The sequence below is a fragment of the Rhagoletis pomonella genome, unplaced genomic scaffold (genome assembly GCF_013731165.1).
Source record: "Rhagoletis pomonella isolate Grant_MI unplaced genomic scaffold, Rhpom_1.0 Rhpom_scaffold_00009, whole genome shotgun sequence".
NCBI classification, from domain to species: Eukaryota; Metazoa; Arthropoda; class Insecta; order Diptera; family Tephritidae; genus Rhagoletis; species Rhagoletis pomonella.
In genome coordinates, this window is record NW_023458563.1 from 17,571,374 (window position 1) to 17,598,282 (window position 26,909).

Consider the following 26,909-nt stretch of genomic DNA (forward strand, 5'->3'; position numbering starts at 1 on the left):
TATTGCATGCGCTCCACGTTTTTCATTTTCAATTTCATAGATTGTTTATAATGACTTTTGCTAAAATTTCAAAATCAAAAGTTATCAAAACAAATTCTATGGGACTGAGAAGTATTATTTTCTACTTTTTAGTCCATTTATAAAAGCGTTGTATATTAAAAAGTTTTTTTTATATTATTTATTTTTGTTTGTTTAGTGTCTACTATTTTTTTATAAAAGTTGTACAAAACATAAAAAAATACAAAATAATTAAAAATTCAAGCTTTTTAATTTGAATTTCTATACAAATTTTGTGTAAGCAAATTTATAGCTTATTAAATTTTACTATAACTCAGTGTAAGCTTATAGTTGCTAAAAATCCCAATGACTTAAATATATTTTTGCCGACTGTGTTGTGAATTTTCTTGCATAAAGAAAAATTGTGTAATGTGTAGAGATATAAAGAAGAGACATTGTGAAGTCGTGCTTAAACTATCGATACTATCGACAGTATCCCAGCTCTAATGCGCTGGGCTTACTTGGATCAAAATGCACTAGAAACTTTTCGGAAGTTAAGTGAGTCTTAATTTCGGCCAATGCATTATCACATTCTGTGGTCCACTGAAAACCACGCTTTTTCTCTAAACATTGGTATAAAGGTCTACATTTTGTTGCCATATTTGGTATAAACCTTGCGTAATAATTTACAGAACCTAACATACTGCGTAATTCAGATACATTCGCAGGCGGAAGAACTTTTTGTACCGCTTCAATTTTGTATTTTATCGGATGAATACCATTTTTATTAATGCGATAGCCTAAATATACAACTTCATCCTGTAAAAATTTACACTTTGTAAAATTTAGTTTTAAACCTGCATCATCTAATCTACGTAATACTTCTCGTAAACGTCTTACATGCTCTTCTTTATTAGCCGCGGTAATAATAATATCATCAATATAAACTACTGCGCCCGGAATTCCCATCAATAAAGCTGTTATTTTTCGTTGAAATGAAGCTGGCCCCGTGGACACGCCATACGGCAACCGTGTGTATTTAAACAAACCTAAATGTGTACTAATAACGACGTATTTTTGTGATTTTTCATCTATTGGCAATTGTTGATACGCTTCCGCTAAATCCAGTTTTGTGAACTGTTCGCCACCACGTAATTCGTAAAATACCGATTCGGGTCACGGAGATGGAAAATGATCTATTTCCAAAAATGGATTCAACGTGATTTTAAAATCACCACATACTCGAACTTGACCGCTTTCTTTTATTATAAATAAATAAATTATGGGGACTATTGGAGTTCCCCACTCACTATATTCAATTGGTACTAAAACTTTATTTTCAATTAAACGATCAATTTCTGCTTCCACTTTATTCCGCAAAGCAAAGGGAAGTTTACGTGGCAGTAGAAATTTTGGCTGTGTATTTGGCTTTACTTTTAATGACAACGTTCCGCGATTAAATAAACCGAAACCGTTTTTAAAAACTTCGTTCGCAAAGATTCAATGTGGGATTCATTAACCTTATTAATACATTTAATACTTTTATTTGAAACTTCTTCTGAAAATTTTAGTGGCCACATTTGTAAACCATACATCCACTCTCTACCTAAAATCGGATAACCACCTTTATTAATTACATACAGTTTTTGCTTTATATTTTGACGTTCAATATGAACAATAATTTTACCCTCCGCAGGTATTTGTTGATTGTTGTACGCACGTAAGGTGGCATCAACAGCTTGTAATGGAATGTGAAAAATTTTTTTTATAACATTATAATGAAATAACCTGAATCAGTTTCCATATTGATTGGTACATTATTTATACTAATAGTTTCAACCTGAGGTTCAATTATTGTATGCTTAATTTTGATTGGTTCAGCCATTTCACTATTTATTTGGGTTTCGTTAATTGCATGATGATAATCATAATTGTAACGCACTGCTATTTGCTAATTATCACTTACATGTTCATCGTTTTTATTACTATTATTATTACTAGCTAAACCATCTAAATTTTCACGTTCCTCAGGCTCTAGTGGACTTTGAACATTATTTATTCTTTGATCTGATTGGGAACACTTTTTGTTAGAACACATTTTGAAAATGTGACCTTTTTCACCATACTCGCTACAAAATTTGAACCTGAGAGAGCATTGGAAATTTTGATGGTTGTTTTTACCGCAACAAGTACACGTAACTCTCTCGCTCGCCTGTGTGTAACTTAACTGTCTGTAGTTATTGTTGTTATTATTTCGATTTGACCGCTGCTGCCGTTGAAGGTTATTCGTTCTCTTCGCTTGGCCCCTGTAGTGCTGCGACTTCCCGCGCTGGCCGTCATATAATGTTCTCACGTTATGTATTCCTGCTACCTTCTGCTCCGACTTCGACCGTTTTTGCCAATTCCGTTAATTCTTTCAACGATTTGCTAGACTCCATCAGCTCATACTTCATTAGCTTTCTGGAAACGCCCGAAATGAATTGATCTTTCAGCTGGGTATTTAGTTCGGATGATGAGAATTTACACGGTGTCGATAACGCTTTTAGAGCCGTTAAATAATCTTGAACACTTTCATTTGTCTTTTGCTTCCGTTCGCGGAAAACAAAACGTGCTGCATATTCACCTTTATCAGGGTCATACAATTCCATTAATTTTTTTTTCCAAATCCTCATTGATTAACTCAGTGTGAGGGCAGGACTAGGATGAATGTATTTGCATAAAAAAGCAAAAGTGTTTTGGGTAGGCGTCGGTGCCAATGATAACCATCAGTTACCACCTCTGCATGGTTGTAAGTCATGCAGAGTCCCTACGGCTTGTAGCGCTGTGGCTTTGCCGCTTAAACTCTGTAAGAGTTTTTGGGGGTGTGCGTCAAGCGGAGTGTTGAGCACCGGTTATTTATTTAACTTCAAAAATTGGGTAGGCGCTGTGGCCAATGGTAGCTCTTGTACCACCTCTGTATGCCGAAGGCAATACAGAGCCCCGTGAGACAACTCCGGGAGAGTTGTGATGCATCAAGCAAGTTTGTTGAGCATGATTTGGGGTGCCAGCAATTAACTACTTTAGTAGGTTTTGTTCTGCGGCAGTTGAGAAGTGCATAAAAAAATGCATACCCAGTGAAGAACGAGCGATTTATTTATAAACACAAGTGCGTGTGTTTATTCGCTGCACTTGGGTTTGGGCGGGAGTGCAATACAAGTACATGTGTGTGTTCGCTGTTCTTTGTTTATGCGGGAAATGCATAAGTCGCTTAAACACTCATACTTCATATCATTTAAAGCTTGTGGCTCGCATTCAGCTTTCAACTCTTTGTACACTTCTGGCGATAAAAGCGTTAATAATAATGTAGGCTTCTTGGCATCCGCGATGTCGTTTAGCATAACGTACGCGGAGAGTTGTTCTAAAAATTACCTTAACTCGCCTTTCTTTTTAAAAGGTTCAACATGTCCTAACAGCGACATTTTTTTATGCGTGCGTTTTGTGTCTTTAACAACTTCACTTTTCGAGTTTTCTAGATTGCCTTTTGTGTCACTCAAAGCATTTGCGTCGCTATTCTCGATACTTTTATCAGACGAATTATTTAACTGTTCTATATATTGTTTTCCGCGATAATTTTTTTAATACACTTTAATAATGATTTTCGTAAATGTTCAACTGCGAAACTTTCGTCAGCGAGAATGTGAAAATATGCACAGACTTGCACCAGGTTAGCTTTACTCAAAGTATTTATCCACGAGGTGTGTTTCAACGAAATTTCGTTATGTATGAAATCCCAGTTCCCACCAGTCATTTAAACTTCACTATTCGATTTTTATCAATTTATTTCCGCTTTTAACCCTCGTCGCCATTTGCTATATTTTCATCAAGTCAAATAATCAAATCCCGTCTGAGTTTAGTAAGCACACGTTTATTTAGATTAAAGCTGCCGAGGTTAATTAGCCGGCATGTAGGTTAGACTCCATCAGAGAGACTGATAATATATTACAAGCGAGGGCAGCAGTGCTGCCTAATTTGTTATCGGAAGGTGCGTTCGCGTACCGTACGAGCCGGCATTACAAGTTATCGCAACTTCGTGGACCCCTATTTACAACTCATGGACCCCCATATTTTTTCACATCACCGTGGCCCCCGTCGAGTCTTCCGTGGACCCTGGGGGTCCACCTGGACCACTTTGGGAATCACTGCCATATACGGTGTGATAGCAAACCGTTTCGCTCGGCCGCTACGCAAGTGATATATGTCACCGAAGTGCCGCTGTCGTGAAAGAGTGCACAGTTTTCATCGCTTCCTACCAATTCCCACGTAATCAGCATGTCGGTGTCGCTTTCATATCGTATCGCTTATCGCGTCGCCTATCGTATCGCGTATCGTATCGGTCTAATGTGCACCATGCCTTACTGTCAAAACTGTAAATATAGCAACACTGCCTGTATATGTAGTATCATACATGTATTTAAAGATCTCATAAGTTTGATTTTTCCTTTCAAATTTAATAAAACAATGATGTCTCCAAATACCATAATTCGCATATTTTTCAGATGAAATTGCCAGTCATATTAGAAAATGTTGCATAAGCGGTATTCAGTACGCTAGTAAGCAATATAACTGTGAGAAATACGATTACGAAGTGGCCACAATACCGCCATTGTGGCGTGGTCTCTGCCATTCGACTTATGGCGTCTGCTGCTCCCGCAAGCTGGAAGAGCAATATTGCGTAGCCGGCCGCCTTGCTGCTTTGAAGGGCTCACGCTGCGATGAGCAATACAATACCACCGCCTTTCCTGAATGCTGTCGCGCCTGCCAGGTGGGACTGGCCGTCAAGGCCAGTAATAATGATTGTGACAACGCACTCTTCTCATATTTCCATAAAATGGAAACATATAACATTTGCTGCGACGGAAAAACAAGAAACAAATATTCCGGCGCCATTATAATTGATGACAATGTCGCCGGGCGTTCATTCAAAGAAAAAACAAACCAGCTGAAAAGCGAAGCCAGCAATTACTTAAATGGCTCAGAGGAAGAAGCACAGACGAATATAGGCGACGAATTGATTGCCAATGGCAGTGATGGAACAATCGTACTGCCAGGAGATGATGGTAAGTAAAGCAAATAAGTATGTATGTGAATCTCATAACACCTTGCGAGGTTCCATTTGCATGTCTGTTCAGATGACATATGCGGCAAAGTGCCGAATCTGTGTGCCCAAATTTGTGAGAATACTAAGGAGGCGTATCGCTGCAAATGCAACCCTGGTTATAAGTTGGATGAGAATAATGTCACTTGTTCCCGTATCAACAACGGTAATAACATTTTAGTAAATTGCTAATATAATCAAACGATTCTGATATAATCTAATATAACCTGTCCTTATTTAATCGAATCTAATATAATCAAATATATTTACATACATAATCAAAATTTAATAGACCCCGATGTAGAAATCAACGCTGACAACGAACTAGTTGACGAGGAGGAGGAAGTGATTGATGACGATGGCGACGGGGATAGTATTGCCGTCTTGGAATCGGAATTAAAAGGCGATGAACACAAGCAAATTTCGAAAGCGGGCTCTGCTAACAAGGATGACTCGATGAAGTGCAGCAGTGGCTATGAATTCGACTACACCAAAGGAAAATGCACTGATATTAATGAGTGCGCCAATAAGTTGGACGACTGCAAAAGTAGTCAATATTGTCATAATACAGTCGGTGGCTATCACTGTTTGAGTGTGAATTCGAAGAAGTGCGACCCGGACAAGGAGAAATGTGAAAACGAATGCAACGCCGGTTACCACTATAAAGATGAAGACTGTGTTGATATCGACGAGTGTGCAGTGGATGTGTTTGCGTGTGACAGCAGTCAGGTGTGTAGCAATGACAACGGCGGATATCGCTGTGATTGCAAATTAGGGTTTAATTTGGATACTACCACAAACGCTTGCATTGGTGAGTGCAAACACAAATTTTTTAAACCAAAAACTTGTCATAAATATTTCGGATGAATTGAAAACTATGCGCAATTTTATGTTAATGCATGTCCCATTTTGAGTGTTTTAAAACTGTACTTAAATTTGTGACATTTCAATACAATATATGCATAGTAATTTAAGAACTGGAAAAGAACTTATAAAATTTTAAACTGGTCACAAATTTACGGTAATTAAAAATATCGACACATTTTTCTCTAAATACAGTTTTGAAAATTAAAAACTGGTATTAACCTTTTTTTTATTTTAAAACGGATCATTGCAAATGTGGACATAAATATTTGGTGATTTATGTAAACTTTTAGCTTTTAAACTCTGAGTTAAGGAATGTTTCATCCATCTACATTTCTCAGATATAAATGAGTGCTCGATTAACAACCATAATTGCCTTCCGACGCAACGTTGCGATAACACATACGGGTCGTATGTCTGCGTGCGACTTCAAAGCTGCGGTACTGGCTACACTCTAAACGCCGGAACAGGGAATTGCGACGGTGAGGAAATCTGCTTTTACTAAGCTGTCTGATTATATGTTAACCTAACCGGGCCTATTTTTGTAAGTTTGGTCATTTACGCCTACTTTTTCTTGTTTTTTTTTTAGATGATGATGAGTGCGCCTTAGGTACCCACAACTGTCCAGCGGATTACGAGTGTCATAACACGAAAGGTTCATTCCGCTGTTACCGCCATATGCCGTCGACCGTACGAGCCACAACAACAATAAGGACGACTACAACAACATCTACTCCGACGACACCCGTCAGTGGCTTATCTCCCTATAACTATCGAAACCGAACGGCTTACAGTTATCCGAACAATTACGCTTCGCATCTGACACACAGCCAAACTTATTTGCGTGAGAATTCACCGCGCTATATCGGGATTACAGAAGCTGTTAATAAACCTTCACCGCCTCCATGCGGCATAGGCTTCCATCGCAACCATTTGGGCGCTTGCGTAGGTAAGTACATCTGTACTTAAAGCACATACTCGTAATGCGGAACTGCAGAACTTAGGCCGCTGAGCAATAGGAAATTCACATAGTGACACCAACCTGTTCTAGGCAATACCAGAATTTCGTAATGCACTTTCCAGTCCATTACTGTAATATTCTCGGCTTCCTGTAACTAACCGTTGGCCTCTTGGGTACCCGAAGGCTACAAACAGATTCCACTATTTGTGAGAACAGAACCAGGGACCGAACGTAACATTTATTCATGAAAACTGTCATTGAAAAATTCACTATGAAGGAAATGTTCTACAACTAAGTAAGTGATACATACCAATCGATTTATTTTTTTGCCGAGAATCAAATTTTAAAATACATTTTTATTTGTAATTTTTATGCAAAATTAAAAAAATAACAATTATTTTTGATATATCTTTTATAAATCCAAAATAACAATTATTTTTGATTATTATATAAATAACACAGTTCGACAAATTTCGGCCTTCTTTACCACCTGAGTAAAACACGTCGTTTGTTTGTTTGTTTATTTGGAAACTTCATCCTAGCACAACAATTGTAAATTAAAAATATTTAGTTAAGAAACATAAAAAACATTAATAACTATTAAAAATATATAGAAATCGAATCTTTTAAGCCTTCACAATTTTGGATAGAATTGACAGAGCCACACGATTACGCATTTTCACAAAATCGTGTCAAACTTAGGTTTCGATCGATCCTAGTTTTATTTGTGCCAAAAAGGTAGCAACAAGAACCATATAAATCTGTACAAATGTACCCCTCGTGTGAAGCGGCCTCGACAGTATAGTATAGTATGGTATAACGAACGTACAAGAGGAACATACATACAATTTATACATACATATTTAGAATTAACTATAGTAGAAACTGGTTAACTTATTTTTGAAACGCAGTGCATTGTTGATTGACCTTATTCTAATAGGTAGTGAGTTCCAAAGACGGATAGAGTTAATGAAAAATTTACGTTCCGATATTTGAATTCGATGTTTAGGAAGGACTAGCAGCACTGACCTCGTAGACTGAAAGAATTGGAGTCTTCGATATAAATATTCCAGTTCCTCTGTCTTACTTTTAGCAAATTTACAAAGGGATGTTGAGCAACCTCTCAGCATGATCAGACACGCGGTCAAGTCTACTTAGCCCAAACACATATCTAGCAATGTTGTTGTAAGCAATATTTAGTTTTCTTTTACAGGCACAGGCACAATTAGCATAAATCCCACAACCGTACAGGAGCGTAGGTATTAAGTATGCTTCAGCCAAAAGTAGTCGAATGTTTAAAGGTGTGAGGTACTGTGTTAACCAGAGTGTACGGAGCATACCATACTATTTTCCTGCTGCGCTAAAAATGTATTTTTTTTTCATGTCAATGTTTTGTTAAAGACTACTCCAAGATTCTTGACCGTGTCGACGTATTCAATTACTTAATTGTCCAAAGTGATCTTATCTAGGCCATCAGAGGCAATAGATTTTCTATGAATGATGATACATTTCGATTTGACAGGGTTAACACATAAGCCGTTCATAGAAGCCCATTACCCTATTTGGGTTAAGTCATAGTTCAAATCTTTGATACACATACTAATACGATCAGGGGGACAGCAAACATATAATTGGACGTCATCAGCATAATATGTGGGCATTACAATATTTAAGGACGTTAGGCAAATCATTGACGTACAAAACTAATAACAAAGGTCTCAGGATTGAACCCTGGACCCCACTAGCTACGGCTAGGAAATCAGAATACTTGCTACCAATACTCAATGCCTGAGTTCTGCCGCTGAGATAAGATCTGATCAGTGTGCATGCTGGACCAGAGAAGTTAAATAAGTTATCCACCTTTTTACATAATATCATGAGGTCCACTGAGTCAAAGCCCTTTGAATTATCATCAATTTGCGATCGAATACTTTCGATTACGTGCAAGAGTGCTGTTGTATAGCTCCTTTTAGATCTAAAGCCCGATTGGTGGTCTGTGTGAAGTCTGTTGTGTTGCACATAATAAATAATTTGTTCATGTAAAATGCGCTCTACCACTTTTGATAGAAAGGGAAGAATAGCTATTGGTCGATAATCGTTAACGTCGACACTGGTGGTCAAAATTGAGTTGACGAAGTAAGTCACGTGCGGTAGAATTTTATGTAGTACTAACAGACCCTGCGAACTTCGTCCCGCCCAAAATTATTTTTTTTTATTGAAACGTTTGGATAAACGTTTTCGCTAGCAATTCACGTTCACGTTTGGTTTTGTGGTCGACAGAAGGCATATCCTCCATTGCCGTCTAAAATACCTGACGAAGGCGTTATACCAGGAAGAAGTCCTTGCGGCTCGATGGTGAACCGTCCTTGAATCTGTATAGTATATTTGGTAGCAATTTCCAAACTGGTGAGTATCTTTGGTCCACATTCTGTTTGGTCACCATAAAGCAAGGACCGTAATGGTTCTGATGGTTGATTTAACGGGGGTATTTTGACTTTTGAATAACTCGGCTCCAACGCCACCTTGCACATCTTTTTTTTGCAATAGTATTGCCCCTATCGTTACCAATATATATATATATCTCGAATATGAGTCAAATCGGATCACAAATACGATTTTGAGTAATAACTCGACTTCAGCGCCACCTGGCGGTTTAAGTTGAAACTTAAACTATACAGGGACCTACCCAAACGCATAAAAAAATGTCGCTAAACCCGTTTCGGTCGTTTAGGAGGAGTTCACCCACCAGAATAAGTCTTTTACGTACCGACACTCTTCAGAATTTTTTCCCATACAAAAAAAAAACTGTCACGCATTCGTTATACGGAAAAAATTCGCAACATCATCAGCGAAAAAGTTCGGTAACTTATAGCCATTTAAAACTTGCAATTTATGATACTGAAATTGAGTGAACTACAAAACTGCATACTCTAAATTTGGTGCCAATTGATGCAAAATGAACTATATTTCTATAAAAAATAAACAAAAAAATTTATCTTTTCCAGTAGCACGAAATCTCTATACCGATCTGCAGGACACTACCCCAAATACTTATTTATTTATTTATTTATTTATTTATTTATTACGGCTCAAAGCCTAATTCAAAATACAATTTACACTATCCTATCTTATAGGTAAAGTTTTACAAAATTCATATAATTTTGCCTTAAAAACTAAGATTTCATTGCAGTTTTTAATTTCCAATGGGAGCTCGTTGTAGCCTTTTAGGCCTTTGTAGAAAATATTTTGCTTATCTATTTCTGTTCGAAACAATGGCAATTTGAAATTATGTCTATTCCTAGTATTTATATTGTGTGTTTGCTCCACTAAAACTACGTTGTTACTTAAATACTCAGGTACATTTCCATGTTTTATATTAAATATCAACTTCATGGTGTGAAAGTAAATTTTTTGTTTGACACTCAACCAGTTCAACTTTTTTAACATATCACCCGTTCTAGCATCTCTACGTTTTTTAAGAATAAACCTCATGCATCTGTTTTGAAGCTTTTGTAGTTTATCAATTTCTTTGTCTGCTATTATGAATAGGATCGATGGGCAATACACAAAGTGTGGTTCAATGACCGATTTATAAATAATTATTTTATATTTTTCTTGTATATACTTGGTAGTTCTCTGCACAACCCCAATCTTTTTCGCGACTTTCTCCACTATGTAGTTTATATGTTCTTCAAATTTAAGTTTGTTATCAATTATAATTCCTAAATATTTTATGCTATTAACTTTTTGTATGCTTTCATTATTTATTTTTAGCCCACTTAAGTCTTCATCATTAATATTTTTCCTAGTTATCACCATATATTTCGTTTTATTTATGTTAAGCTTTAGCCTATTCGCGCATAGCCATGTGTATAAGTTATTAAGATCATTTTGCATTTTTGTTACCGCAGTAGTAATATTATCATCACTGATCATAAGTAATGCATCATCTGCAAATAGTTTGATCTCACAGTCTTGTATTACATTTATTATATCATTTATATATATGAGGAACAGTATTGGTGCTAGCACCGAGCCTTGTGGTAAGCCTATGGGCACTTCCAATTCGTCCGATATCGCTGTTTTTATAACTGTTCGCTGTTTCCTATGCTTTAAATAACTGCGAAACCACGCAAGCTCTATGTCTTTAATACCGATTTGTTGAAGCTTTTTGATAAGTATTTCCCTGTCTACCGTTTCGAAGGCTCTTTTAAGGTCAAGAAAGACAGCAACCACCACTTTCTTATTATTTAGGTCGTCTTTCCACTCCGATATCACAAAGTTAAGAGCTGTTTCGCACGAATGTTTTTTTCCTAAAACCCGACTGTTGACTGACAAGTATTTTGTTTGAATCTAGATGTTTTACCAATTGATTCTTAACATACACCTCAAGAATTTTAGCATCACTTGGTATGGTATTTATGGGTCTGAGCTCTTCTGGTTGTATTGTCTTTTTGACTTTTTCAACTGGGATCACCGTTGACATTTTCCACTTTTCTGGTACAATACCATCTTCCAAACTGCTATTTATTATTTGGGCGTAGAAATACCCTGTATACATTATAGAGTCTTTTATTACACCGTCAGACAGAATTTTTCTACCGCCTATTTTGTATTTAAAATCTTGCAGGATTTTTATAACTTCATCGGTTGTAATTTTTGCAAACTTAAATTCGGAATTGGCGTGACTACCACTTAGTGTTATATCGAAATATTCTATAATATTATTTATTTCTATCACACTATTTATAAAAAACTTGTTAAGTCCATTTGCCAAAGCAAGATCATCTTCTACCAATATACCATCGATTACCGCTTTATTAATACCTTCCTTATCACGCGCCAAGCAGACCGTGGATTTAAGGTACTTCCACATTTCTTTGGCGTTGTTTTCATTCATTATGACTTTATTTTCCATGTATTTAATTTTCTTTATTTTAACCAGGTTTTTATACATTTTATTAATATTTTTGTATTCATCCCACAATCCTGTCTGTATAGCACATGTATATAAATAAAATTTATGTTTATTTAATTGTGCAAGCTCTCTATCGTACCACTTATTCATTAGTTTTATATGTACTTCTTTTTCATAAGTTAAATTTTCCATTGCTTGCGTTAAAATGTGGTTCACTAGTTCAACTTTATCATCAATTAATGCGTTTTCATCGATATTAAAATTAAAAGTCCTTAGTAGGTTTAATAAACTGTCATTACTATATTTATCCCAAGCAATAATTTTCTTGGACACTCTCATCTTATAAGATTTAGATGATGGAACATTGAACATTATAGTTTCATGATCGGAAATTTTGTATGCTTGCAAAGATTTACACTTTATTTCTTCTGAATTTGAATATACGAGATCAATTTTAGATTCAGTTGTATCCGTAATTCGTGTATTAAAATCCACTTTTTGAGCCATACCCATCACCGAAAATATTTCATTCAGTCTTGTACTATATGTTGATATATGATTCATGTTAATATTAAAATCACCAACTATTATATTGTGGTTACTTTTTTCATATTTATCAATTAATATTTCATTTAAATAGTCTAAGAAAGCTGCATCACTTGTGCTTGGCGAGTGATAGAGCACCCCTATTTGCCACTTTTTACCCAGTTTTTTCAATCACCATAACACCATTTTGGCCAGCTTTGATATCAGTTATTTTTAGGTGATTAGGGTTAATTTTATTATTTAAATCTTGTTTTGTTTTTTCACTCGTTTGTTTCGCTTTCGGTTTCACAATGATAGGAGTGCGTTTCTTAAATTCCGGCACCTCCCTAGTTGTTTGTGTGTTATCACTCATTTTCAACACATTTGCATATGATTTTTGCTGTTGCGTCACACTGCTTTTATTCTTCGCTATTGTTTTTATTTCGCTACATAATTTCTCATTTTCATTTCCCACTACTTCAACTTGTTTTACCATTTGCTCCGCTACCTCTCGCACTTTATTAATTTCTGCAGCATTTTTTAAGTACATTTCTTGGTGCATTTTTAGGGTTGCTAACCTCTCATTATATTTGTCTTCCATCGCTTTCATAAGGTCTTTTAACTCTCTCTTGCTGGCTTGTATTGCCCGATCAAATTCATTTTTATATTCTTTTAGGTACACACTATTTTTATTAACACTCTCTTGCATATCTCGCACTACTAAGTCAACATTATGTATGTATGTAATGCACTCATCACAGATAAACTTCACCATTGGATGCGATCCTATTACATTGGCTTTGTAGCTATCCAACCCAGAACATTTTGATGCAGTGTGGTATACCTTTCCGCATACACCCACACACCTGACACCTGTCTCTCCACGTATTGCAACTTTACATTTCTCACACTTGTCCGTTTCAGACATTTCGTCTTTAAAACCGCGCGCTTTTCCACTATTTTACTTTGTTTGTATATATGTATCTCGTTAGATGAATATGCTTACATACATATGTATGTGTTATATTCGCTAGTTAGAGTCACTTTCTCACAATATTATATTATTTAATTGACACAGTTTATTTATATTTATAATCAAACGATTTTAAATATAACTTCTTCATCATCTTCCTGAGTTGAGGACGACTTATCCCGAAATCCTTCGATTCAGACGATTACAAATTGAGCGAACATGAACTAGGTGTATGGTGTAAAGTTAGCACTACTTCCAGAGATATACGGTATGAAAAATTCGATATGCATTGGTGATGCCACGCTCCCTTAATATATCGAAAGTCTGCACTAGGTGACCAAAAATTCAAAAAAATCGGTACAGCCGTTCGCGAGATCACCTCTTATAAAAAGGAGGAGCTTCTCTTTATATAATTAGTGTAGGTAACACAGGGCAACGCCGATTTTGATGCGGCAAATGTTAAAGCTGTTTTCGATAGACTTTTTTGTGCTGATTACGAATCTGCAAGTATAAAGTTTCCATTATCTCTAGGTTTTGAAAAAAACGTGATGAAAGTGTCAAAAATTTCCTCTTTTTTGCAATATTTGAGAAGATCTAGCAAGGAAACGAAAGGTGATAGAACCTTTCTTTTTCTTCTTATTCTTAATTGGCACTGTAACTGCCTAAGCGATTTTGGCCGAGTTCAACAAAGCACGCCAGTCGTTTCTCTTCTGTACCAACTGACGCCAATTGGAAATGCCAAGTGAAGCCAAGAACCTTCCACTTAGGCTTAAATTAAAGCTAGAACTACAGATTACTATCCCTGACAATACTATTCCTGCACCTTGCCCTGATGGTCACAATAATAAAAAAAATATTGAAAAATTATGCAATTGAAAAAAATTGTGTCAAAATCATGGTTAGCTGTTCAATAAATGACTATAGGTGACCTGAAGTCAGAAGTCCGAGCCTTTATTTAAGCCTAAGTGGAAGGTTCTATCACCTTTTCCTTAATTGCGGTAGGTACTCAAACTTCCCAAAATCAGTTTTTCAGGTTCATCAAATGACTATAAGTGACCATCAAGCAAAAGTGCAGGAATTTTCAGGGATGGTATTCGAGATTTTTAGCTTTAATCTAAGCCTAAGTGGAAGGTTCTACCACCCTTTTTTCTTTGCTAGAGCTTCTCAAATATTGAAAAAAACGCGATTTTTTGACACTTTGACCTCGTTTTTCTTAAAATCTGGAGCTGATGAAAATTCTATGCTAACGGATTCGTAATCAGCACAAAAAATCTGCCAAAAATAGAGTTAATATTTCCTGCATTATATTTTTCCATTTTAGTTGGCCTGTGTAATAAGCAGGGAACGGATTTTCAGGACCTAAAAACCTATAAAAAAGGCAAAATAAAGTAACGAAATAGGCTGGAAAAGGCAAAATAAAATAGCGAAAAAGGCACTAGGTATTGCAAAAAAGGCAAAAAAAGGCAAAACAAAATAGCGAAAAAGGCAGGAAAAGGCAAAAACAAAGGTATTGACAAAAAAGCAAAATAAGGCAATAAAAAAAGACAGAAAATACGAAGAACAATCAAAAAATATATTTATTTTAGAAATTTTTATATTACAAGTAAAAAAAGAGAAACTATGAACTAGGTTCATTATATGAAAAATTTTTACTATTTTATCCTTTCGAGTTTCTAACTCATAAAACTTTAATCTGTATACTTGTAGTAACATTGAACCACAAGATGCATTTTGAAGTTTTCTGGCAGCATTTTCATTCGATGTTCGCGAAGAAAAGCCTAGAGTGTACTAAATGTGCGCTCGACGTAAGTTGATACAAGTGGAGCCCAATTTAAATATGGAACGTTTGAAACGTTCATTTATCAGGAATAAGGGCGTTTTCCTCGCCTTTTACAATTTTATACACACCCCGTATTGTCTTCAAGCCTACGTCAGCTGAGAAAACGGCTTGGAATTTTTTCAACACCAATTTGGCAAGAGGTCCCTGCGCTTCTATAAGCCGCATGGGCATGTGTATATTTTTTAATCTTAAAAAAAAATTTGTAAATGCTATAATCACTTTTTTAAAGGTAGAAAAGGCAAAAAAGGCAAATATCTTAAAAAAGGCAAAAAAAGGCAAATATCTTAAAAAAGGCAACATCAAATGTGTATATATGGAATCAGGGAAAGCTAAATCGTGGACATTCTTAATCGAATATACTCTATCTCTTTAGCAGAAAAAAAGGCAATTTCCATAAAATCCGTTCCCTGGTAATAAGTATTGTTAAATAGCCAATACCCGCATGTTTGCGGCACCTTCAAATACCTTTCGAACTGTAAAACAATGACTCAATTCTATTCTACGCATATCTATAGTACAGGTATCGAACAAGATTTTTTGGAATAGATCGGTCCCAGGTCCACCTCTCAGAAAAGAGTATCCTATATGTTAATCCTGGCAATAAGCTACCTACGGGCCAAATTTCAAGCAAGTGGCACCATAAATAAGATTTTTTTGAATAGATCAATCCCTGGCCCACTTAACGGAAAAAATGTATCCTGTATGCTAATCTAAGTAAAAGGCTACCTACGTACTAAATACAGCTTTTTAGCGTAGCTCGACCCCTGCGCCACCTACGGAAAAAATTAAAAATTTGTGCACTCCTTCTAAACACCTTTCCAAAAACGCAGCAACCATTCGAATCGGTTATGAAACATAGGAGAAAATTGTTCCCAATTGATTCATGCTCACAATGAATTTCACAATTATCTGAAATTTTCGAAGCTTCACAACGAATTTTGCACCTTTACATCGTCCAAAATCATCAAATCATGCGATAAAATGCAAATTTCGTCGAAAAAATTCAAATTTTTCGCGTTCTTCGGGATTTTTCCGAGTTTTCCACTTATAATTTTCAATTTTTCCATTCGAAAGCCATTCCGAAGGAATTACTTACACACAAAATTCCATACAAAAAAATGAATTTTAGATTTTTCCAATTTCACCACTTTCGCGGAGGATTTCCCAAAATTTTCTTTCGTAAGAACCTTCTCCTGGCAATCAGGAACAACTAAAAAAAAGTTTAGCCAAATGGGCCCAACCGTTCTCAATTGATGAATTACTAAACATTTTTCATACTATTTTTATATATATAGATTATTTTCAGAAAATTTGCTTGAACTCCACCAAATCCCCCGACCTTAGATTTAATAGATAGTATAGATGGCACGACATCACAGTTGTCCACACAAACAAACTCAAAAGGACTGATACTAACATTTACACGTGCACATCAAGATATGTATTAGCTAAAGAACTGGGTGAACTGACAAAGTTTCTATTTAATTCGTCTAAATTTAGGTCGGAGTGAAGAGATAAACTTTCCTTTGCTTTTCCCATTCCAATTTCTTTTATTTTATTCCTCGTTTGATTTGGCAGACCTTATTGCTTTGTTAACAATGAGCGGAGCTGCTTTAAATCGGATTAATGCTTCAGGGGTTCTGTACCGCTTCCACCTCGCGTACGTTTGAATACGAGTAGCAATAAGGTTTTTTAATTTAGAAGGCCTGATGTTGCATTTTTCTATTTTGCGTCTGAGTGGAATGAAGTCATCAAAGAGCCTATTTATATGAGTAGTCCACTTGCAAACAGCGTTACGTGATTTTATAATAGTAAGCCATAAATTTAAAAAAAAAAACGTCTACAACAACAACTACAATCCAAGTTGTATCTTTTTTTTATTATCTGTATATTTGGATAAATAAGAGCCTAATAACATTAAAAAACAACATCGCAGTGTGGTAGTTTTTGCGAATTTTATATATAAAAAATTAATATAGCGATTTTTGAAACAGTAACTGTTACATAGCTAGCGTTGTTAGCTTTTCGCGTTTTCTCTTCCATGAAAATAGGTCTACTTCTTTTTTACGACGTCTTCCACTAGGCACCGAAACTACCACGTTTTCTTGCAGTTTTCTAAGTTCATCAGAAAACAAAGACCTTTGAACTTGTATAAATACGTACAATAAATATTATAGGACTTTTGAAAGTGGATATATACATACAGTAAGTATTATAGCGACTTTTGCTAGAGTAGCTAACATTTGATGATATTTTTTCAGAATATATAAGGATTTTGCACTGTATTGTTAGTGGACATGAAACTACTTTAAATACTGGTACGTTAACCGCCAAAAACTAAAAATCGAAAAAATTTTACATAGGGCACTGCTAGTGGACTACTCATATGTTCTTGAAGAAACTTTGTTTGGTCGTCAATAGTTACCAGAGTTCGAATCAGATTCCATCTCACTGACTCCACCGCATCAGTGAGGGAGGTATAGTTGATGTTTTTGAAGTCTCGGTATGTGAAGCATGTTGGTGCTCTGATTGTTTGAAAATCAAAAATCAAGACGTGTTTCGAAAATTTAGATGCAGACAGTTGGCTACAGTGGAGGCATTTACTAAGGTCATTCACAAAAAATATATCAAGCAAAGTGATGTTGGTGTTATAAAATGTGTTGGTAAGTAGGTGTTAGTAGGAAAAAGTCCTAGACACTCCATACCAAGTTTTAAGCTGCAACCGACAATCAGGTTGCTGTTGAAATCACCCGCTACCACAGCATTGTTGTAGTTGTCGAGTAACGGCTGAAGAAATTCTATGAAATTGGAGAAGTTAATATCACAATTGGGTCTGTACACACAAGCGACCAGGAGCTTGTTCTCACCTGAAAAGAGGTTAATGAACACGTATTCCACAGAGTCACCACAACCAGAAGCACAACATAATATACAAGACAAACAATTTTTAACATATATTTTGACCCCATGGTCATGGCTTCTATCAGCTCTGAACAGTTGGTATCCTTTCACTTTTATCAAATCATTACTGTGATATGATGTGAACCACGTTTCGGAGACACAAAGAATATCAATATTGGAATCCTCAAAAATATATCTAAACTCATTAAGCTTTTTGTACAACCTTTGCGTATTGAGGTGAATTATCTTCAACCCAACCGCTTGTTTGCTTAAAATGCGCAGCATGGTGTTAAGACAGTCTTTGAAACTCACCTGCTTATAGTCTAAAGTCAATACACAATATTTTATATGCACTGCAACTGGAATTTAATAAAACTAATAATAAATTTAACCAGAAATATGTGGAAATAGTGTCGTTTCTTGTAGATTTTTAATTTTGAGGTTATATTATGATTTAAAAAAATAAAAGTCAGTGGTTAGTGTCAGTGCTTTATATTGATGACTTTTAAAAGTAAAAGTGTCTGACTGATTTTTATTTGAGTTTTATAAATTAAAGTCTTCAATAACTGTTATCTAAAACATATAATTTAAAATCAAAAGTACTGTTATTTGCAGATTATTTAGATGAAAATCAACATAATTGTTATTTTGGATTTATAAAGTAAAAACCAGAATTAATTGTAATTAAATAAAAGTCAAAAATAATTCTTAAAGAGTGATTTTTTTAATAAAAGTTTTAACTGTTACGGTCCCTGAACAGATCAAAACATGCTTCAAATAAAGTTACGGTCCCTGAACAGAACAAAACATGCTTCAAATAAAGTGAATCGTCTCGGTTAAAATTCTAACAGAACTGTGTGCTCACATAAGATTTTAGGCTCAATCACAAATATTATCAGTGATATTTTCTAGCCATAGGTACTATGTTAACCTAATCGCAGAATCTACATTTTCTCTTCAAAGATCTCAACGAATGTATTCTGACGAATCCATGCAGTTCACATCAACGTTGCATCAATACAAATGGCTCATATCGCTGCCAAAACTTATTGCAGTGCTCGGCAGGCTATAAATCTACACCGGACGGCACGCAGTGCATAGGTATGTGTGCAACTTTGTGTATCAGTTTTTTTTTAGTTTATCCGTTCGCACTTCCCAAACCCCAGATATTGACGAATGCGAAACTGGCGAGCATCAATGTGCCGAGAATCAGATTTGTCGCAACCGCAACGGAGGTTACATTTGCTCATGTCCGCCTGGTCATCAGCTGTCGCGTATGCGAAACGGCATAAACCGCTGCGTGGATATAAACGAATGCCATCAAGAGCATCCGGCCGTGTGCCCATCGAATTCTCAGTGCCTGAACACAATCGGCTCATATTACTGCGAGTGTAAGTCCGGTTTCCAGAAGAACAAAGACAATGAGCATATTTGCCTCGATGTGGATGAATGTCAAGAGATACCAGGACTATGCCAACAAAAGTGCGTAAATTTTTGGGGCGGTTATCGTTGCACATGTAATCAGGGCTTTGAATTGAGTGCCGACAATCGGACTTGCAATGACGTGGACGAATGTGAAGTGCATAAAACGTACAAGCTTTGTATGGGCTATTGCAACAACGTGCCTGGGTCTTATGAGTGCTCCTGCCCTCGGGGATACACATTGTCGGTGGACAAAACCACCTGCCGTGATATTGATGAGTGTGCAACCGGCGAATTTTGCACTGGGCGCAACGATATCTGCACCAACATACACGGTAGCTACAAATGCACAACTATACATTGCCAGTACGGTTATGTTAATGATCCAGACCAGAAGAAGTAAGTAAATATGCATGTGGGCTATTAGGTAACACTATGGAACAATCTGATCGTTTTTCTTTAGGAGCGCATCATTCCAAACGTTAGTATTCATGCATGGTAATCAAACACCAAGCAATATACAATACACCCCATTCAACTTTTTTCCATTTTTGGCCAAAAACTCAATTAGAGGGCTAGTCATTTTATGCAAAAGTTGGCTCCAAACAAAATTATTTTCTTCAGAGACTTATAATAAAAATTAGCGAGTAGTTTCTCCATAGATAGTATATTGACCTTAAATCTTGAGGGATTAGCTTAAGGGCTTAAATTTTTTTCCTTTTTGGTTGTTGTTGTTTCCGACAGGGTGGGTGTATGATGTATTTTGGAACGAGTTTCCGTCATCCCTTGTAAAATTTGGTTTGGAGACAAACCGGTTTCGGCGTTGTGCCATCTTCAGTGCCATTTTTGGTTTAAATTTTTCACAAAAACATAGCTCGCTTCATGGGCGTAGCCAGAACGAAATTTAGGGGGCCTCCTATTAAATTTTTGTTATTTGAAAACCAATAACTATTACTTACTAAAAAGTTGTTTATTATACCTTAAAATTATTGTGACCAATAGAGGTATGTTGCAAAAAACACATAAACAGAAGTTCACAAAAGTTGATATAAAACCATGATACAAAAAACAAGGTAGTTCCATTGTCACTTTTCCGTCGCCATATTAACAACCTGACAATTAAGCAGATTGTGACATTTCTAAAATACCTCAAATTTTCTTATTAATTTTTTGTCGATTTAAAAATCTTTGTTCTTAAGCAAAGTATGTATTTTATTCCTATTTCACGTGATAAAGCTGTTAAATTGCATACAAAACTTCTTTCTGTGAAACAAGTGTGAAATTCGACATTTCCTCAGCAAAGTACTATTCTGTTCACGCTGTGAAAAAGCTTGCAACATTTTTGCAAAATGAAGCTAGCAACACAATTTTCATGACATTTTTAAATACACATGTACATTTTAAATTATGTGAAAGCTGACAGTTTATAGAATTCAGTAGCGGCGAAAACAAAGGGGGGTTAAGTGGTTAAACCTTACCCAAGCCGATCGTAAAACTTGCGACGCAATTTCAGCTTATGCCTGTCGGTCTTGACAAGAATGTTATCCCTCAAGTTTTAGCTTAACATGGTTCTAGGGATACACCCTGTGATCATGTTACTTTCCAGAAGGTTTCGCGCCCGTTTTTCTGTACATATTTCCATTGGAAAAAATTATAGTTTAAAAAACTAAAACCTCCCTATTATAATTGCCATTCGTACTGTCAGGTATGTAACTTGAGAATAGAAATCGCTGCATCTTTTAGGCGCATCAATATTACATAGTTACATCCCGAGTTAATAAGAGGAAGGTAAAAATGCCTCATCTCCGTATGCTAGGTAAATGCTTCCAGAGGTATCTATGCGTCACCAGAATTTTAGTTTATATGGCTTATACCGCTAGCTCTCGTAGCTGGCTACGAGATCGTTTTCATATACCCCCATTTTTCATAGGTTTGGGATTGATTTCATTTACCTCTTTTCCAAGTTCTACGGTGGCACGCTGCATTTTCCAACAAACCCATATTTTTTCACGAGCTTGAGATTGACTTCATATACATACATATATCCATACCAAGTTCCAGAACTCTACCGTAAATACTTCCAGAGATATGCACTATGAAAAAATTCGATTTGTATGGGAGGTTCCACACCCCCTTTAGATAACGGTTTTGTTTTAGCCTATAATCATTCTTGGAAGATTTGTGTCCGAAATTTCAAAAAAATCGACATAGCCGGTATGGGCATTGTGACTTCTCAAAGGAAATGAACTAATGATTGCAAAAAATTAAATCAAACGTCGTAGTTGACCAAAAAAGAACATTAGACTTCATTCTCTCAACTTCTCAGAATGTAGAAGAGCTAAGAAATATATAATAAGATAGGATAAATTAAAACAGCCTCCAGAACATTTACCAAAAGACGCCCCTGAACTACAGAAATCAGTTTGATTGAAAATTTGTTTTATCTATTTATTTTATACTTCACTTTTGGGTGTGTCAAAACTTCATCTGGACAATGTGTGTTGCTGGAAAAATTTCGCGGCCCATGGGTCCCAAAGTAAATTCCATTTGCTGTTAAATAGACAAAGACAATATGTATTAAATAACAGATCGAAATGTATAATTTCAGGGTCTGAATTATATCAGAATCATCGTATCCGATATAGAAAACTACATTGTGAAATAATCAGATGATCATGAGGACATTAAAAAAATTTTAAAATATGTTCACTAAAATTGTATTAATATTAAAATAATGATTTGGCAAGTTTTTATCGAATTTAATGTAAAATTTAAACGTTTTTAAGATAAGATATTAATTATTATTAAAAGGTAAATATTAACGCAACTATTTTATTTATAATCCCAAATTAAGAATATAAAATCTCCCACACCAAAAAACTTACAATTGGGTAACGCCGCTTCGAATTTTTCACAATTGAGCAATTGTCAAAAATCTGCTTTTTAATCAAAAAGTTGTTTATTGAAACTACCTTCTTTTTTGTATCATGATATAAAACAACAAGCGGACTCATGCGCAGACTGCGCAGACAGAAATACACAGTAAACCCATCCCTCTTTGTAGCCACAGATAGAAGCAGACTGTTCTAATAGTTCGCGGAAATAATAAACTGAATTACTCTTATAAACCCCTTATTTTTATTATACATATATTATAAAGCGTTAATGAGATTTACAGTACATCAGAACTTATACTTATTAGGTACATAAAAACATATTACAAACTGACTGATATACATATGAGTGTCATGAGTTGAGGGAAACATGGTGTTACTTACAACATATTTATCTTTGTATACAATATTTGAGGTGAAAATATATAAAGAATTAACTTTTTGATTAAATGATTCTTTAACAGAAACAATAATATCTGAGAATCGCCTTACTCCAGAAAAGGCTACATATAACTGTCCATGGGAAAACACAGGGTTAGGTAGCTATAATCCAGCTTTGTCAAGAGTCTGGCCCTGGGCTTTATTAATTGTTATAGCAAAAGCTACTTTTATAGGGAACTGTTTTATTGTCATTTTAAGGGAGTCAACTTAATACGGGGTATGATTGCTGTATGTAATAGTAGTAGAAAAGTACGCAGATTCGGCAATTTGTAGTGAATTTCCTTTTGCGAAGTCTAGTGTATTTGCAGGAAAGTTGGCATTTCAAACGAAATATTAAGAATTGTACGTGAATTGTGTAATTTATTACATCGTTTAAATGTGCTTTATTTGAATATAAAAATAAACATATTGCACAAAAACCTATACTTCTAAATATTTCACACGTACATAAGCTACAATTTTTTAATTTGCAAAGAAGCAACACGGTGCCACGGCTAAGGGAGCTTAGTGTGGCTTAACAATGGTAAATTAAAAACAAAAATAAAGTTACAAATTCCTTTACTTTTTAATATTTTTATTGAGCTTTGTACCACGATTGTTTATTAGGACAAATTGAAAAAGCAACAAAGTCTAAGCGGTAGAAGTCATAGCAGCTATTTCGGAGATCACCTCATCAGACTTCTTTTTTCTAGACTTCAGCAGGGATCGAACCTGCGTAATCGATGTGCAAAGTCAAAAGCGTTAACCACTGAGCTATGTACACCCCGTAAACTCTTGTTGCTAATTCATTTTCCTTATTAAACCAACTACTATCAAGTGCAGCTGATTTGCCGCTATTTAAACTTGACGGCGTGGTTGTTGTTGTCAATTCTATACATCCATTTGCATATTTGCTTTATTGTATAGTTTCAGGCAGGCTCTTCCTAAACAATGTATTTGTTGCCTTTTAAATTTTTCCTAATAAACAATCGTGGTACAAAGCTCAATAAAAATATTAAAAATAAAATGTTAATAAGCCACAATAACAAAAATTTCTTTATTTCAGAGGTATATTACCTAATAACCACTCAGGGGACCACTGACTTTTCAAATGACACCTCATTAGTGGAATTGCTTACATAGAAATTTGAAAAAGGGAGTCTAACAAAAAAAAAACACCTTAGAGCAATCCTTACTTCCTTACTAATATTATAAATCCGAAAGTGAGTTTGTTTGTTTGCTACGCTTTCACGCTTTAACTATTCAACCGATGATCATGCAATTTTGTACACTGCTGTTATTTAGCCCAACTTTAAATATAGGATTCATTTAATCTCGATTAGTCAAGAGGAATTTTTCATACTGCATTTCTCAGGAAATATTTTTGGTAGATTACTGGAACTTGGTATGGAGATATAAAAAATCATTCTCTACTCATGGATGAGGGCTGCCACCTTTAAAAAAGTCTAATTCAACTTCAATTGAGGGAGCTATTTATTTGAAAATTATATTAAAAAAATGGATGTCAAGAGGCTTAAAAAAGCTGTAGTTTAATATATTTTTAAAATGGTTGCCACCTGTTTGAAAAGTAAAATTTAAATTAACTATACGCAAGCCATCTGAAGAATTAAGATATGGTTGTCAAACAAAATATTGTTAAGAAACCTTTAGTTTTAAAGATTTGAATAATATTGAAGTCTTTCAAAAGGGTTGCCACCTTTTTAAAAATTCAACTTAATTAGTTTAAATTAAATATTATAATACTAGCAGACCCGGCGAACTTCGTCCCGCACAAAATAATTTTTTATTCACGTTTACGATTTACACTGGCTCGCTCATCGGCTAAGATTATGGTTTGGTGGTCGTTTTCTGCCTTAATTAACCTAACGAAAGTGTTATGTCCGTGATGAAGTTCTTGAAATTCTCTAATTGTATAACATTTCATAGAACGGTTAATCTCATAACGAAATATACTTGAAGAACATTTCCTCTTCACTCCCTTCACGAAAGAAATTTAAGTGAAAATAATTTTTTTTTTTACTTGAATTTATTACAGTAAAAGGCGCGCGATGGTTTTGGCGGTTGATTTATCGGTGGTGATTTGAGATTTACCCCTGCACAACTCAACCCTGGTGTCTCCGAATGAAGCTTTAAGGCATAACAATACTGGGAAAAATCACATACATTGGGCCAATCGTAACACATAAAAATTCGATATACTCAATGGTGCAACAGGTTTATTTATTCTGTCAATCAACGCACCTTTTCTAACTTGGCGATTATTCGTAATGACTCCAGCGCCGATACATATTTTGAATATTGGCCAAAGTGGTGCCAACTGGCGGGTGAATTTGTGAATCTACACTATCCAGAGAGTTACTCAAAAACACAAAAAAAAATCTTCGTTAAAATCCGTCCGAGCATTAAGGAGGATTTACTCACAAACACGCCTACAGATGAATTATATATACGTTTGTGCGTGCCCTCTTTTTAAATAGACCGTTTTTCTCCCTGAGTATAAGATTGATTTCATATATCTCTCACCAAGTTCCAGTACTCTACCATGAACATACCCAGAGATATTCGGTATAAAAATTCGGTTTTTATGGGAGATTTCACGCCCCCTCTATATATCTAACATTTTTTTAGCCTATAATAATCCTTGGGACGTCTGAATCAGATACTGAGCTGTTGCACCTTCTGAACGTGCCCAATAATTTAAATGAATTATGACAATATGGGAATCAATCAAAATGATTTTAAAAGGCGATAATTTCAAAACTACATGTAAAGGGTTTCCATCTGTTTAAAATCTCAATTGTGTTGAAAAAGTATGACAAGTGAGAAGGTTAAGGAAGTTTTAGTGTGAAAATATTTTGAAGAGGGTTAAACCAATTTTAAACGTCCCGCTTTTGAATTGAGTTTTCTTGAAATAAATTTTACTCAATGTAGCACGCAAATATTTCATACACTCAGCGAAGCGGGTGAGAGCGATCTAGTAATATATAAGATTCGTCGATTTAAATAGTTACCTATTTACTGCGTATATTTTTTTTACGAGGAGGGAGCATCGAAAGATTAACCCCGTCAGTATGAGACTTTACCGTTCCCCTCTCCGTACCACCGTCAAAGATTTCGTCGGGATAATAACACTGTGTGACTGCTAAAGTTGTAGTGAAGCACAAAAAATATGCATACTTAAAAATTAAAATACCCCTTCAAGTCTGGATTTAAGGTCTAAAAAAGCGTTTTTCATAGGTTGAGCCTTATAATTGTTCGTAAATTAATTTCTGTTTATCCGATGAAAAATATTTACGTGCATACACGGTAACCGCAACCTTCAGTACGTGCAATTCCTTGATTAATGCAAGTATCTAAAACAATACAACAACAATACCTACAGCATTCTTTGTTTATGCATGCCACACACACTAAACTTAATTTTCTTTCTTTGACTTACCAGTATTCTGGGAAAAGTAAGAAGTGGTGTTTCGGTTAAAGTGATGTGTGATGAGTTTAAAATAAACAAATCAACTTTTATCAGAATTAGTTAAAACGAAAGCAAAAGTAAAGATATAAAAATATAGAATCCGGACTTGAGAAACGGCAAACTTTAAAACAGTGCGAATACCCAAAAGGGTTTACAAAAATGGTTTTGTGTTGAGAGAAAGTACAATGTTCCCATATCTGTCCAATTTATGAAAGCTAAAGTCCGCAAGTTACATAAAAATAACCAACTGAATCTTTTGCCAGACAAGACATACATGGGTCTAGACCATTCCTCGCTTGAGCAAATGCATCTGGAAGGCACCAAGTTGTTGTTCTTCTTCTTATTTGGCGCTATAACCGTCAAGCGATTTTTGTCGATTCCAAAATAGTACGCCAGTCGTTTCTCTTCTGTACCAACTGACGTCTATTGGAAATGACAAGTGAAGCCAAGTCCTTCTCCACTTGGTTCCTCCATCGGAGCTGGAGCGCTTCTGTCCATTCGTACTCTATGACCAAGCCTACGGAGCCGCTGAAATATAATTCGCTGCACTATGTCAATGCCGTTGTAAAG

The 26,909-nt window shown here is 35.5% G+C and overlaps 1 protein-coding gene across 1 annotated transcript in view; it reads left to right on the top strand.

The window, feature by feature from the left end:
- Positions 1-19,938, top strand: part of LOC118745425 (fibulin-2) — a 108,321-nt gene extending 88,383 nt beyond the window's left edge. The window contains exons 4-10 of the mRNA XM_036478879.1: positions 4,533-5,093; positions 5,166-5,297; positions 5,424-5,942; positions 6,337-6,477; positions 6,585-6,944; positions 19,077-19,214; positions 19,280-19,938. Coding sequence (XP_036334772.1) covers positions 4,533-5,093; positions 5,166-5,297; positions 5,424-5,942; positions 6,337-6,477; positions 6,585-6,944; positions 19,077-19,214; positions 19,280-19,938 — 2,510 coding nt within the window. The remainder of the gene's footprint in view (positions 1-4,532; positions 5,094-5,165; positions 5,298-5,423; positions 5,943-6,336; positions 6,478-6,584; positions 6,945-19,076; positions 19,215-19,279) is intronic.
- The last annotated feature ends 6,971 nt before the right edge of the window (positions 19,939-26,909 follow it).